Source organism: Ptychodera flava, chromosome 17 (genome assembly GCF_041260155.1).
Source record: "Ptychodera flava strain L36383 chromosome 17, AS_Pfla_20210202, whole genome shotgun sequence".
NCBI lineage: Eukaryota > Metazoa > Hemichordata > Enteropneusta > Ptychoderidae > Ptychodera > Ptychodera flava.
In genome coordinates, this window is record NC_091944.1 from 25,180,961 (window position 1) to 25,195,671 (window position 14,711).

Consider the following 14,711-nt stretch of genomic DNA (forward strand, 5'->3'; position numbering starts at 1 on the left):
TCACGCCTCGTGACAAAATCAAACTGGCAATATCCCTGGCATTGTGATGTTCATTGTTTTTACAGGAAGCAAAATTTAGTAAGAGTCTAACGGCTGTGTTTCCAATGCGTTTCAGATATTTCAACTGAACCTAGACTGCGGCCGCTATTGATTTTAAGATGATGGATGAACATAAGAAAGGTTATGCTAATTAGTCAAGTGCGAATTAGTTTCTTTTTCTATCCTTGGATATGTGCCGTATTATATAGAGTAACCTTTCTATGAAATTACCTGACTGAACATTAAAGGTGTTCAAGTACGTGTGGATATTCCAAATCAAGTTTCCTTTATCAAAATCAACAATTTATAATTATCATGAACATATGACGTGAAATGATTATACTAATGGTATACGGAAAGCTTCAACAATGGCTAAAGCTATCTGGGTAAATACAATTTTAAGATATTATCGGTATTAATTACATAATGTACAACATATGGTCGATTTTCTATCAATTTCATTACATTGCATTATATTATACATAGATCGTAACTCATGCTGCTTATGGATGGTGTCGATTGTGAACTGAACCAAACGCGTGTTTAAATACGCATGCGCACGTCATATTGGATCTAGAAAACCTATTTTACGTGATCACAGTGTGCGGTGGAAGATATAGGCATACTGAAGTGCGATGCCTTGCTGCATTTGTCATAATGGTGTTTTACCAATTTTTATGTTTGCCCTGCTCGTCTGCATGTCTTCTTGCGCCTTGGTGTTGGGGTGAGTGAATAATGCTATCTATTAACACACAACGTTAATTTTTTATGAGCCATTCCAAACAACCGGCGAGACGACACCAGCGACGTTTGCATTCCTTTCAGCCCAATGTGTTTCTGTAAAAGCTGTGTGATACTCATAATCTCGTTCACTATGATCAAAGGGATGTATAGTTAAGGTAGACTCAGTGCATGAGGTATCCAGTGTGAATAGCCTCTCGACCTTTTCAGAAGCCAATTGGCATGACACCTAATACTTTGCCGTGTTAACAGTCGCACAACGACGTCTCAATGGCCCAATTACAGTGACATAGTGCAAACAGCAATGAGAAGGCCACTCAGCTGTGTTTTGGCAATGTACGATGACTGCAAAATTTGACTGTACCGCTGATTTTAAACCTGGTGAGTGCGATTCAAAGTAACCGTCTGAATGGACATGCAGTCTATACACTAACTGTAATTTCAATTTGTATAGCTCTTTCCCTGTTGAGTTTGAAGCCTTTGCCTCCTTTTACAAATGGTTTATTTGTATGTATCGCTGGTTTTACGTAATGTAACATGTTATCATAATATGATAGAAACCAATATAAGGTGCCGATGTGGAGGTTTCAGAGAAAAGATATTCGATATATTTGATATCACCTAAGCACTGTAGTACAAAGGTGTCATATTACAATACTAAAAGTTGGCGAATCTGACGTATACTGGTTTCATAATAGCAATGCGGGATTCAAGGTCTAAAATGTAAAACTAATTTCCCATCTTTAGATTGTTGTCGACGTCTCTTTTTAACATCAGCCGGAGGATTAATTTTAGACTTATACAGTCGTAATTGAAGTGATAGCTATGAACCCTTCAAGGATCATTGCAAGGAGTCTAAATGCCCTCCGGTTCACAGTGACGGTACTATGCATTTTGCAAATGTACAGACTGTAAAGGTCGTGGATCTTCAGGTGTGCATGTGTAAAAAATTTGTTTACAAACGATTATTTTTACCTACAAGCTTTTGGTGGTCGTTGCACATAGTCAGTATAGTGGCAAGATTTGACTTGAACAGCCACTAAGTTATCCTGCTTCCTTTTACTGAAATGTCAGAATACAGCTCTGCAACCGTAGAGGAAGTTGCGTTCAAAACAAGGATGAAAAACGTGTACACGTATTTAACGTTCTCGAGCTCTCACTGGGCCAACTATATGTGTTAATTGACCTGATCATTGAAGGAAACACCGAACTCTGGTTGCGACATGTGAATATTTTACCCACTATCCAAGTGCCTTAAGTAAAAAGATCCGGTAAGTTATAACTGAGTAGTGCCTTTGATGTGTTTCTTGAATATCGTAAAATACATAACCCTTTCCATCACTTTTTCGACAGCATGAATGCGACGAACAAGGAACAAGGCGACTATGCAGTTAATGAACTGTCTCGCCAGTCCTCACTACTGACGGAGTTGAAAAAAGGACAAGATAACCAAATTCGCCCTCAGGCTGGAGGTAAGAAAACGCTAATCCCTTATTTATCTGTAGAAATCATTTGTGTAAAACGGTGCAACGTCAGCTATATTTTCCTTAAACTGAAAAAAGAAATATTTCGTTTCCCTTTTTTCATCATTATAGCAGGGAATTCGAACGCATTGTGATCTGAAAATTTAAATATGGTTGTTGTTATGGAGATCAGTAAGTTAGCGCATGTTGTTCCAGGAAGCAAAAAACGGAGAAAATTACAAACAACGCTGCACCCTGTTTTATTGTGTGACCAATATTTTACGAGCAATGTTTTTTATTGAATCATATATCGTGCAGACGTTAATGCAAAAGGGATTCGCGTTGTGATTTCCAAATCCCTTTCCATTTGTACTTATCATATAAGATATTCTGAAATTTTATTAAACTTGATTTAAGACAAAATTGATCATACGTAATAAATCAATAATTGAAGCAGAATATTGAAGCGTTTTGTTCAATGATTCCTTTTTCTTAGCTTCACCTGTGGACCTTAAAGTAAACCTATACGTGGCAAGTTTCAATTCAGTTACAGAGACAGATATGGTGAGTGCAACCTTATTCACTATTCCGGAAAAGGGAGAAACCCTAAGCAAATATCGACTGGTAATTTTGCTTAGCAGGTTGGAAAAGCACTTGGTGTTTTTAATAGGCTTACTTTTTTCGCTACTCAGGCAGAAACCCAATTCCCAGGCTGTTTTAAAGGACATTGCTTATATGTTCTTGATATAAGATTAACATCAGAATGATTGCGCAGTATGGCATAATTATTAACCTGCAACATTTTAAAAAGCTGTTCTAACATTCCTCATCTAATAAAATGAAATTACTTTTATTCAAAAGTGTATTAATCCTATTGCCAAACGAAAGTGACAGTTTCTGATATAGTATTTCAGGAATCTAATGTAAATATTGAAAATGTAGCAAACAGAAATAAGTTGATCCGCATTTACAAGACTTTACCCTACTTCTTTACCAAATGTATGACTGCATGTAATGACAAAAGATGAATCTAACCAATGTTTTGGTTAACAAATTATTAAAAATTGAATGAAACTTTGCAAAAACGAGATTTTGACCAAGATATGATGCCGTTCGTTCACTGCAACCTTAATTTAATACGATTAATAGAAATGATAAGATTTTCATTCATTGTTCACACCTGTTAAGCAATAGAAGCTATTATTTATTAACCGGTACATATTAACCTAAAGTATAATTTACCGTATTTCATAGTTAAATATAATACTTACACAGGTGCCAAGGAATTCTGCAATAATTTGATGATGGTACTTACTTGCAAGCAATTCTCCGTATCAGCCATACGTTGTATACGAGCTATAGCTGAAAGAGCCATAAACATTCTAATTGTTTACAGTATTGGTCCATGATGATTGCAAGATGTTTGTCATATGCTTCTATCGGAGGAAGTCATTGGTTTCTTTTGTCCATAGTGATCTGGCTAACCGTAATTTTAGATAATGAAAAAGTGGTCATTTTGCTAGCGACTGCCTTCGTGGTCTACGTCGTTAGAGCAGTCGCCCACGCCAGGAAAATACTTTCATCACGCATGACTAGCTTGAATGGAAACCCTCGTTATACTTTTCACCTTATAGCTGCATTTTTCACTTTATAGCGAATGTCAAAATAGCTTAGAATTACAACGTGCTAGTGTGATTAGAAAAACGTTTCTGGCGATAGAAAATAACGCCAACTGGATCAATTGCAAACGTTCTCTCTAGATTTTGCAACAATTGAACCCAATACGAAGTCCACTGTTCTCACTTACAGGACACGTTCAGTGTAAGCGATGCCAATCATTGTACCGACCAGTACACATTTCACCGAGAAAAAACCTGTCGTTAGCGTTCTGTGCAGTTTCATCGACGGGAAACGTGATAAATGCATAAAAATAATGTTCAAGCAGTCAGTGTATTGGTGGGTTTTTCAACAGAAGGGCGGAAACAATGCCTACATGTTATTTGTGGACAGTGGACGTCGTTTTGGATTTAGTTGTTGCAAAACTTATCAAAGGAGAACGTTTGTAATGAATGCAGATGGCGTCATTTTCTATCGCCAGAAACATTTTTTATCACCCAAGCGCGTTGCAATTCATTCAACAGAATCATGATCTGCTCGATTAGATATTTATTCGAAAAACTCATTGACCTTCTATAGATATGCCCCATCCTAAGTTCTTACTCCTCTGTCATATTTTTTCATTGTTTTCAAAGGAATACTCAATCACGATATATTATCGACAGTTTTGGAATGACCCTAGGTTACGACACAACTCTTCAATGATAACAGTGAGCGGTGATGTGCGTGAAAAATTTTGGACTCCTGATACATTCTTTTTGAATGCAAAAGATGGAATCATTCATGACACTTCTAAGCACAATTCTCTTTTTTACATACAACCCAACGGTGATATAACATATAGTTTAAGGTTTGTATACTAAGCAAATACTGGCCTTGAGTAAGGGTTTAATGCTTAACTATTTTTTTTCATCAAGGGCATTCATTTCCGTATGTAAATTTATCCTTCACGCATCTACATTACACTCTTTCTTCAGTGACATGTAATAGTCAATTATTCGTTGCAATACGCATTTGAGTAATAATCTGCTGATTTAGATCACCATGCTTGCAAAGTGAAGTGAGTGCAGACCTGAGGTACGTAACAGTAGTGATTCCATTATAAAGAGACTATTAGATTTTCAAATTTAAATGCTCAGGACTATAATTACCAATTCTTATACGTATGTTTGGTTACCATTTACACCATTTTATCAATTTGCAGAATAACACTTTCGCTTTCTTGCCATATGGATCTCGCTGCGTTTCCCTTTGATGTTCAGGACTGTGGAATAAAAATCATGTCTTGTGAGTATCAGTTGTAAAAGGTTTGGCATTAACTGGCGAATGATACACAAGCTTGGATTATGATAGTAACCCAATATTCGCGGATATAATTAATATTTTATCGTTGGCTTCATTACATCTTTACCTATTTGTATGCATTTATAATGAACTCAGACGTTTTTCGTCATATTTGATCAAAATCAGCAGAGGGAGCATAAATTTTATCCACGGCTTTATTTATTTACTACAAAATACTATAACCTAAATATATCGGTTTGAGGCAAAAGAGATGATTGTCATTTTCCTCGGCGTTAAGACGGGTAATATTCTCTTTGTAGCGCGTACTTTAAAGTGCCGATACTTTTTACAGGATATTTAGTACACAGTCCCATTCCATCTAAAAGAGGTCAGAAATTGCTCTTGCTATACACGTAGTAAAATATTTACGTCATGTCTGATACTGTAACAGAAAACAAACAAAGCAAACAAACGCAATGATCGCCGAAGAACCGCTAGCAGCTGGACAATGCTTTACACACAACGTCTAGAAAAAAGACCCCTTTTAGACTGAAAATGTTACAAACGCGTAGCCGATATTGAATACTCATAAAACCATTTATAGAAGTTGTCTGTCGAATGCAAAATGTGGTAACCTGGCGAGACCCGAAGAACATTCATATGTTATTGCAGAGTGAAGGTCATTTCGTTCAAAATACATCCTCGGAAAACTTAGATATTCAAAAAAAAAATCGAAAAGGACACCACCTCGGTCACATTAACATACAATCTTATTCATTTTGCTTAGTCGACAGACGGAATTGTTGTTATCTGCACACTTCATAAAACAAGCGGTACGCCTGGCGCATATAATCTTTTTCTCTTTTAGGTGCTCCTGTCTCACTGAGCAAAGTAAATGTGTCTTCGATATCCTTATAAGGAAACATCATTATATTTTAAGCATTCAGCATAATTGATGTCATCGTTGATTCTGTGTCAAAGACACTATTTTTGAGCAGAACGCTTTGTACCTTTATTACACCTAATGTAGCATAGGTAATGAAACCTGTATTCGCAGATGCGTACAGAGTTGAGGATATTACATTACACTGGTTACAAAACGCTTCTGTCGAAGTCGAGGAATCAGTCCAATTGCCGCAGTATCATTTGATTGGCACAAGTGTGACAGAAGGTATAGAGCAATACATACCAGGTGAGCTACCTTGTCCTCTGCGACCACTGTACTATAGGTCTGCGATTATATATATATATATATATATATATATATATATATATATATATATATATATATATATATATATATATATATATATGCATGCATTCATGCATGCATGCATGTATGTATGTATGTATTATGTATTATGTATGTATGTATGTGTATGTAGTATGTATGTATGTAAGTATGTATGTATGTATGTGTAGTAGTATGTGTGTATGTATGTATGTATGTATGTATGTATGTATGTATGTATGTATGTATGTATGTATGTATGTATGTATGTATGTATGTATGTATGTATGTATGTATGTATTTAATAAATTTTCAATTGCTTCAACAAATTACCACTAATGATCAATGGATTGGCAATGAAAAAGTCAGCCCAGTCAAAACGGTACAAATCGGTCAATCGAAATTGTTATGTTTAAAAAAAACATTAACTTCTAATTCTTTCATTTTTATCTTCGTATTTCCACAGGAAATTTTAGCTACCTGAATGCTTATTTCCATCTAGAGCGCCAACTTGGATATTATCTTTGCTCGGCCTACATTCCCTCCATTGCGTTGTATATCATTTCCCTGTTGACGCTCTGGATTGATCCTTTAGGGTCGCCAGCGAGGGCAACATTAGGTATCACAACACTACTTGCGCTGATCACGCAATCAAGCTTGTTGAGAAGCGGAATACCTAAAGTTGCTTATGTAACGGTATTTATTTTTACGTTTTCATCAGCTCGATAATGACCATATGTCTGTCATTACCTGTTATTTCATTAATTCTATTCAATAATTCTGTGATGAGTCTTAAATATAGCTTATTTTAGACTGAAAAATGTCCTATCTTCGTTTTAAGGTAGTGAGATGTAGGGCATGGTAAGGCACAGTATGTGATTAATTATGTAACTAAGTTAGGCAGTAATGAGTGGGATAATGGTTTGGTATAAGTAAGTAGGTAAGAAAACAAACGAACAAATAAGTAAGTAAATAAGTGAGTGAGTAAGTAAGTAAGTAAGTAAGTAAGTAAGTAAGTAAGTAAGTAAGTAAGTAAGTAAGTAAGTAAGTAAGTAAGTAAATAAGTAAGTAAGTAAATAAATAAGTAAGTAAATAAGTAAGTAAGTAAGTAAGTAAATAAGTAAGTAAGTAAGTAAAAGTAAGTAACTAAAAGTAAGTTAGTAAGTAAAAGTAAATAAGTAAGTAAGTAAATTAGTAGGTAACTAAGTATCTATTAAGTAACTACGCATTAATGTTTGTATGTGTATTGAGTAAATATTCAGTGTGAGTTAGCTGAGTCGAAAACAAGTACAACAGCAAATCGAATGTTAGTGTTTACTTATAGTGAATTTCAAAATATCTTGGAATTACAACGTGCTTTGGTGATTAGAAAGACGTTTTGGAAAATAACGCCAACTGCATCCATTTCAAACGTTCTCCTTTGGTAGATTTTGCAACAGTTTAACCCAATTTGACATCAACTGTTCTCACCTACAAAATGTAGCTTTCTGTGCGATTTCATTAGTGGGAAATGTGATAAAGGCAATATAAAAATGTTCAAGCAGTCAGTTTGCGTCCGAGTTTTGCAATGGGAGCGCGGCAACACTGACGATAATGAATGTGGCACAGTGAACGTCGTGTTGGTTTAAGTTGTTTCAAAGTTTATTGAAGTAGAAAGTTTGTAAAGAATGCAGGTGGCGTCTTTTTCTATCGCCAGAAAGTTTTCCTTATCACCGTAGCACGTTGTAATACCGAGCTACTTTGAAATTCACTCTAAGGAGGAGGAGTAAACAAATACGTAATGAAATAAATATATAAACCAATACGTATGCGCAGCAATCCTTGCGGATATAGTAATATAAGGACGTCCTGTTCGCTTCTTTATAGCCTTCTGGTGATAAAGTGAAGTAACTTGCTATCTTGCTGACTTGGATTGAATTGCTTATGGAGAAGGGGTCGTAGCGACTCACAGAGAAATGATTTCAATATATAATAAGACAAGTTCACGTAAGATTAGTAAAGAACCTCCTGTCTTTTAAATAATTGCCTATCTGTATTTGAGTGTGCTAAAAATTATATTTCTCTGTATTCAGGCACTAGACATATGGCTTACGACATGCAATTTTCTGGTCTTTTTAATAATGATTGAGTATGCGCTGGTATATTCCCTGCATAAAGTCGGTGCATCAATGACCCTTTGTTCAAGGGAGAATAAAAGAGTGGAAAAACAGGTAGGACTGTGCGTTTGAAGCTCTACAATGTAGACTGACCTTTGTCTATACAAATGTATATACATACATATATCATCATATATTTTTTAATTAGTTTTTAGGTACGGTTTCGCCTCGTGAAAACTCCTCCACAATCAGACTTTATTGATGGCCTGTGTAATAATAACACTCAGCGAATTAATAGGAAATAAATTGATATCTAACCAATACTTATATTCATCAGTATCAAATGTTTCCATTGGAATCATCGGCTTTGACTCATCCATCCATCCATAAATACATGCATCCATAGATACATGCATGCATACATACCTACCTACCCAACAATCGCAAAAGTTGGTTGCACAGCTGACTGCAGTAGCCTCAGTCAACGAGCGTTTTATAGTCGACGTCTGTCCTTTCTTCTACGAGCAGCCTTGATAAATGGTGATCTCACCTGATAGCAATACCACGATCATTGTTATGGCTAGCTTACCAGCACAAAATAAACCGGAAATTTGAAATGCACTTAAATAGCACAAGCACCAGCACTATACGTATATTAGCGTTAGTCTTGCCAGGGTCTAGCTGCAAAAATTGAAGCTCACGGGCAGCCTTGCGCGGTTTTTTTCTGACGTGTAGGCTGTGCAGTGGCGGCCGCTACGGACTGGTGCTGCACAGCCAACACGTCAGAAAAGCCGGCGCACGGCCCGTAGGCTACAATTTTTGCAGCTAGCCAGGGTCCTTCTTAGCCCGGCCATGGTACTTTTTTAGCTCCATGGCCCTGCGTGCGATACTGAGTGTTCCAAGCGCGGTGGTAGAGGCTTACCGTCTCCTGTCCAACACCATATAACACCGGGAACACACGGCATCGTACGCTGGGCTACATAGGTCCGTCTATGGTCTTGTGAAACATACAAGCCCTGCTATGTGAAGCATTGTAAATGCAGCGTCTTTTATGTAAATCCACTTGCGATCAACATTATATGAACATTTGGAAGTCACTATCTGGTTTAGAAAACGAGGGTGTATATAAATGTAAAAATTTCTGAGTCCCGACTGTCTGAAAATGAAATTTTGCAGTTGTTTAAGGAAAGCTAAGCCCCTACATAAAAAATTGTGCAGCTGTATAAAAACGAGGCCCTATATATAAAACTTTTTGCAGCTGTAAGGGAAGGAGGCCCAATAAATATAAAAATTTGCAGCTGTATTAGAACAAGGTGCTATGTCTATAAAATTTTGCAGCTACATGACAACGAGGCTGAATGTAAATGTTTTCAGCTGTACGTCTCGAAAGCGAGGCTCAATGTACATTTTCAACCTTTATCCAAGTCCAGGCTCTATGTATGTATGTATGTATGTATGTATGTATGTATGTATGTATGTATGTATGTATGTATGTATGTATGTATGTATGTATGTATGTATGTATGTATGTATGTATGTATGTATGTATGTATGTAGTATACATACATCAGCCTCGATGTTATACATACATACATACATACATACATACATACATACATACATACATACATACATACATACATACATACATACATACATACATACATACATACATACATACATACATACATACATACAATGTAATTGAGAATTTGATTTCTTTTTTTAGGTCAATTCTCAAGACAATCGTAACAGTAACTTAAATCGCTCCATTTCAACAATAGAATTACTGAGGACGGGAATGTCCTTAAACACCGACCAGCCATCGTCTGCACCGATGTGCGAAAGATGTTCATCGCAAGCACGTGAATATGTTCTGAACGATACGGTTAAAATGCAAGCAAATCGAGATTTTATCCAAATTGCAAAACGTACGGATAAGTACAGTAGAGTTATCTTCATAAGTGTCTTCTTTATCTTTACGATCATTTACTGGACATTTTACTACTTTTCCATAATATAGACTGAAATTTTTTATCCTTTGTTCATTCAAAAAGAACAAAGTAAGCTTGACTGATGCAGTAGAAGTGTTGTTGTAGGATAATACAGAAAGTGGACAACTTAAAAAAACAGTTTTAGGTAGAATGTGTCTCGGGCAGAGAGAATAAGACACTAAAATTTTTAGAGTTATTTATTCTTTTCTGATCATTCTATACTACCAGTTGTTGGGGCTTTTTTTAAAGCTCTGGTGAAAGAGAACAAATCACTGTCTCGTTTTTTTTCTCCGTAGAGTTAACACAGGGATGGCGGCCATTTTGAATTTTTTGAATTTTTTAATTTTCGGTAAATCTTGGGTAATTTGTTTCTCTAATATCACAATTTTTACGGTGACCCCCGATTTTTATTCTTAATTTTCAAAGAGAATGGTTGAAAGGTTCATTTAGAAAAGTTTGAGCGAAAGTTTCTCCTTCATTCGAGGGGCATACCACCTTAAGTGCATATTTAGCCGGCAGATATCAGGGGGTGTGAAAGGCGCAGAAGGAGACAGGGTAAGAAAAGACTAAAGAGGTATAATAGAAGGCGATGCAAATAGACAAATTCGTGTATAACAAAGACATATTTGGCGCCAGTAATTTATGGTCAGTAGTACAATCCATGATTTTTTCCTATTCACATTTTAGAATTGTTTGCTTTTCAGAAAATGATAATTTATTATCTTACTTTTGGTATTTTAGAAAGACGAAATTCTATACATCCATATAATATTACCATATACATGACAAATTATGTCGTATGAATTAAATAAGTGGTGTTTACACTGAAAACTTTACAATTCTGTGAAGTACCTTTGAAAGTACATTTTCATATTGCTGAACGCGAAACAGTTTAAGCATTCGTCTGGTTTTCAGTGCCTTGGTTGTGATTTTATTTTTTAATTTTACAGAAGGTGAAAAAATATGACATTCATAATGTCGGAATAATATTTATTTTTCTTTGCTTAAAGAACGCAGTCAATGGTCGATACTCACCATCACATCATACTATTATAAAGTTGCATAAAGTGTGCATAACAGAGTAAAATAAAGTGGTTCTTAATACTTAATTATTCCATAAACCACTGTAATTTATATTTCTTTCTATAGACATTGTATTCCTCGTTGTTACTTTTCTCTTGAAATATTGTAAATATTCAATTGGTTACTAATAATTAAATAATTAAACTTTGCTATATATATGTTCACCATACGATACAATGCATATCATTATACAATTATAACGCCAATCATTTGTATGTGGATAACCTTTGAAAATATTTTCATTCTTTTTGATTCAAGGTCTTTTTTGTAAATCTGTCTATCATTTACTGTCTATTATTCTCTGACTTTGTGTCTGTTATCGTTAACCTCTCTCTTTCTGGTAACAGTTTCTGGAATAAATGCAGTTGGCTTTGATTCAATATACGATAAATGATCACAGACAAATAGAGAGACAGACTGCCAACGGGTATTGTTCAATGTGTGTAGCGGTTACGTAAGGCCTCCATGTACGCCTCGCCTCCGGTAGCTCTCCCCTTTCTTTTCCGAAGAGTTCCGATCATGCACCCTTCGGTAGTTTCCGGATTTTCGCCAATCTTTAAGCGTCAGTATGCTCGGCAAAGTTCGTGTTGTTGTTGTCGTGTGGCGCTGAGTGGAATTGGCGTGCTAGCGAAAACAGGAAAGTTTTGAGCTTCGGGGAGGTGAGTTTTACCATTGTAAAATTTCCTCTCACATTTTATGAATATATAATGGATGTGTTTGGACCAAATTTGACAGTCTTTGTTCGATACTGTCTGGTTTTACTCAATGGTTTACGGTCAGTCATATTGTCTTTTACAAGTTGATCATGGAAGGACATGTTTATGAAACTGCTGGCGTGTGATGTTTTGCTTCGCAAGAAGCAGTGTTTCTGCCCTGAGAGCTCACAAAGTAAGTACGACTGGCAGCACGATGTCATGTCGTCGTACTTTTCGCATCTTGTGCAATTATCAACCACAAACAAATTCTCCAAAAAGTTTAACACCTGTGAAGCTCATTTTAATATGAAAAGGCCATAGTCTACCGAGACGACCATGAAACAAAAGACATGCTGCATTGCTAGTCTGTCCTATATTTGTCTGTATAATGATACAGGAATAGGACAACTCATCGAATCCTGCTAATTACATCAACGACACCAAAAGGCTAAATACCTACTTGTTTCGCATTACACGGATTTATTAGCTGCGGAAACTTTGCGAAAGGAGACCTTACAGCGAATTTCAAAATAGCTTGGAATTACACTGGGCTTGGGTGATTAGAAAACTTTTCTGGCGATAAAAAATATTGTCAACTGCATTCATTGCAAACGTTCTCCTTTGATAGATTTTGCAACAATTGAACCCAATACGACATCCACTATTTTCACTTACAGAACATGTTCAGTGTAGGAAACACCAATCGTTCTACCGACCCGTACATACTGTACAGAGAAAAAAACTTATGGTTAGCGTTCTGTGTGGTTTCATCGACAGAAAATGTTATAAAGGCAATATAATGTTCAATCAGTCAGTGAGCGGCTGAGTTTTGCAATGGGAGCGCGGCAACAATAACGATGTTGACTGTGGCGCAGTGTACGTCGTGTTGGGTTAAATTGTTCCAAAATTTATTGAAAGAGAACGTCTGTAATAAATGCAGATGGCATCATTTTCTTTTGCCAGAAGCGGTTTTCTTATCATCCAAGCACATTGTAATTCCAAGCTATTTTGAAATTCACTCTAAGTTGGCTCTTCTCGTTTTTGTGATTTTTTCAACAACCATTAGACGTTTGCTGTCAAAATTATCAACAGGACACAAATTAGTTTTACGGTACACGCAAAGCTGGTTGGAAACAAATTTAATTTTTACAAGCAATAACTGTGGAATAAAAGCGAGAACAGTGACAAATTACACGTAAACCAAAAATGGTACTCGGACTTGAATACTGATATTGCACTAATTACTTTGAAAAGAGAAATCACAAGACAAAGTACAGCTGTTTCTTGTTTCTTGTTTCCAACCAGACTAGAGTGTAGCGTCAACTAACTTGTGTTTCCTGTTGATTGTTTTGACAGCAAACGTCTAGACAAGCTGATGTTCTCAGTTACAACAGTTATTGTGTTAATTTTTATTAGACCCCGAGACAGTGAAAACTGATGACTGCGGGCAGTTTAAACGACGTTTAGATCAATCATTTGGCTGTCAAAAGCCGATAATGGTTGTAGAGGTATCGACGTTGTTTCCACATCACTGCAATGAAGCATTTTGAATTCAGGAGTATACTAACAACAACATTGCACACTTACATTTGCAAACAGGAAAGTATTAATGCATTAATAACCCTTGGCCATGCATTCAGATATATTTAAACTTGACAGAGCAACAGCGTTCTACAATTTTCAAACTGAATCTATATTGAAAAAAGGGTAAAAATATAGAGTAAGGTTATGCAAATCAGCAATACATTTGCAAATTTTGGGACATCCAATCAAATGCATTTCCATAAAAAGTAAGAAAGTATGGAGAAATACAAATTCACTCTGGCAAAATATTAGGGTACTTTGCTTTTTTTTACACATTTTTGCAGTCATCAAAATGTCCAGCATTTAAGCAATATAATTATCAGTGTAAAACTAACTATTCGGATTACCTAAAGGGCCTCACTAATACCACCTGATGGCTGCACAACACGTTGAGGAGGAAAGAGAGAAAATCGAACCTAATTACTATACCTACATCTTTTGAGAACTCAGATACATATGAGTACTATAATTACCTTGTTTGGTGGAATATACAGCCATCGTTTTATCTGATGGCTCACTATATTTGTCAGCTTGGTGTTTTAACAGCTTCATTATATCACGTTCTCGAGTGGCTGTTTCCATGTACTTAATGTTTGGATGAGTAACCGATAAAACCTACGAAAACGCCGCGTTAATTTGTGTCAGACATTTACCGTACAAGTATGTTGCTATGGGGGCTTAGCATTGAGCCGATTATGTATTCGCCTCCATCAGCCTAGTTATACTTACATTGCATGATCTCGCACCCCGTCATCTTTGTGATAGAAAAAATCGAGCTGTATTGTAAAATAAATTAAGTGAATTTCAAATGGGAGTTGGTTGATTGACCAGAAGACCATTGCAGGTTCATATTATCACGGACGTTGTCACACAAAGACGTTCGA

General features: G+C 36.1%; 1 protein-coding gene across 1 annotated transcript; it reads left to right on the forward strand.

Annotated features, from left to right (window-relative positions):
* The first annotated feature begins 603 nt into the window (after nucleotides 1–603).
* On the forward strand, nucleotides 604–11,711 carry LOC139116505 (glycine receptor subunit alpha-2-like). The gene is made up of 9 exons (XM_070679120.1): nucleotides 604–763; nucleotides 2,134–2,252; nucleotides 2,740–2,807; nucleotides 4,496–4,710; nucleotides 5,065–5,147; nucleotides 6,202–6,336; nucleotides 6,842–7,071; nucleotides 8,448–8,585; nucleotides 10,201–11,711. Exons 1-9 carry the CDS (start codon nucleotides 675–677, stop codon nucleotides 10,492–10,494), a joined length of 1,371 nt encoding a protein of 456 aa, XP_070535221.1. The 5' UTR covers nucleotides 604–674; the 3' UTR covers nucleotides 10,495–11,711.
* The last annotated feature ends 3,000 nt before the right edge of the window (nucleotides 11,712–14,711 follow it).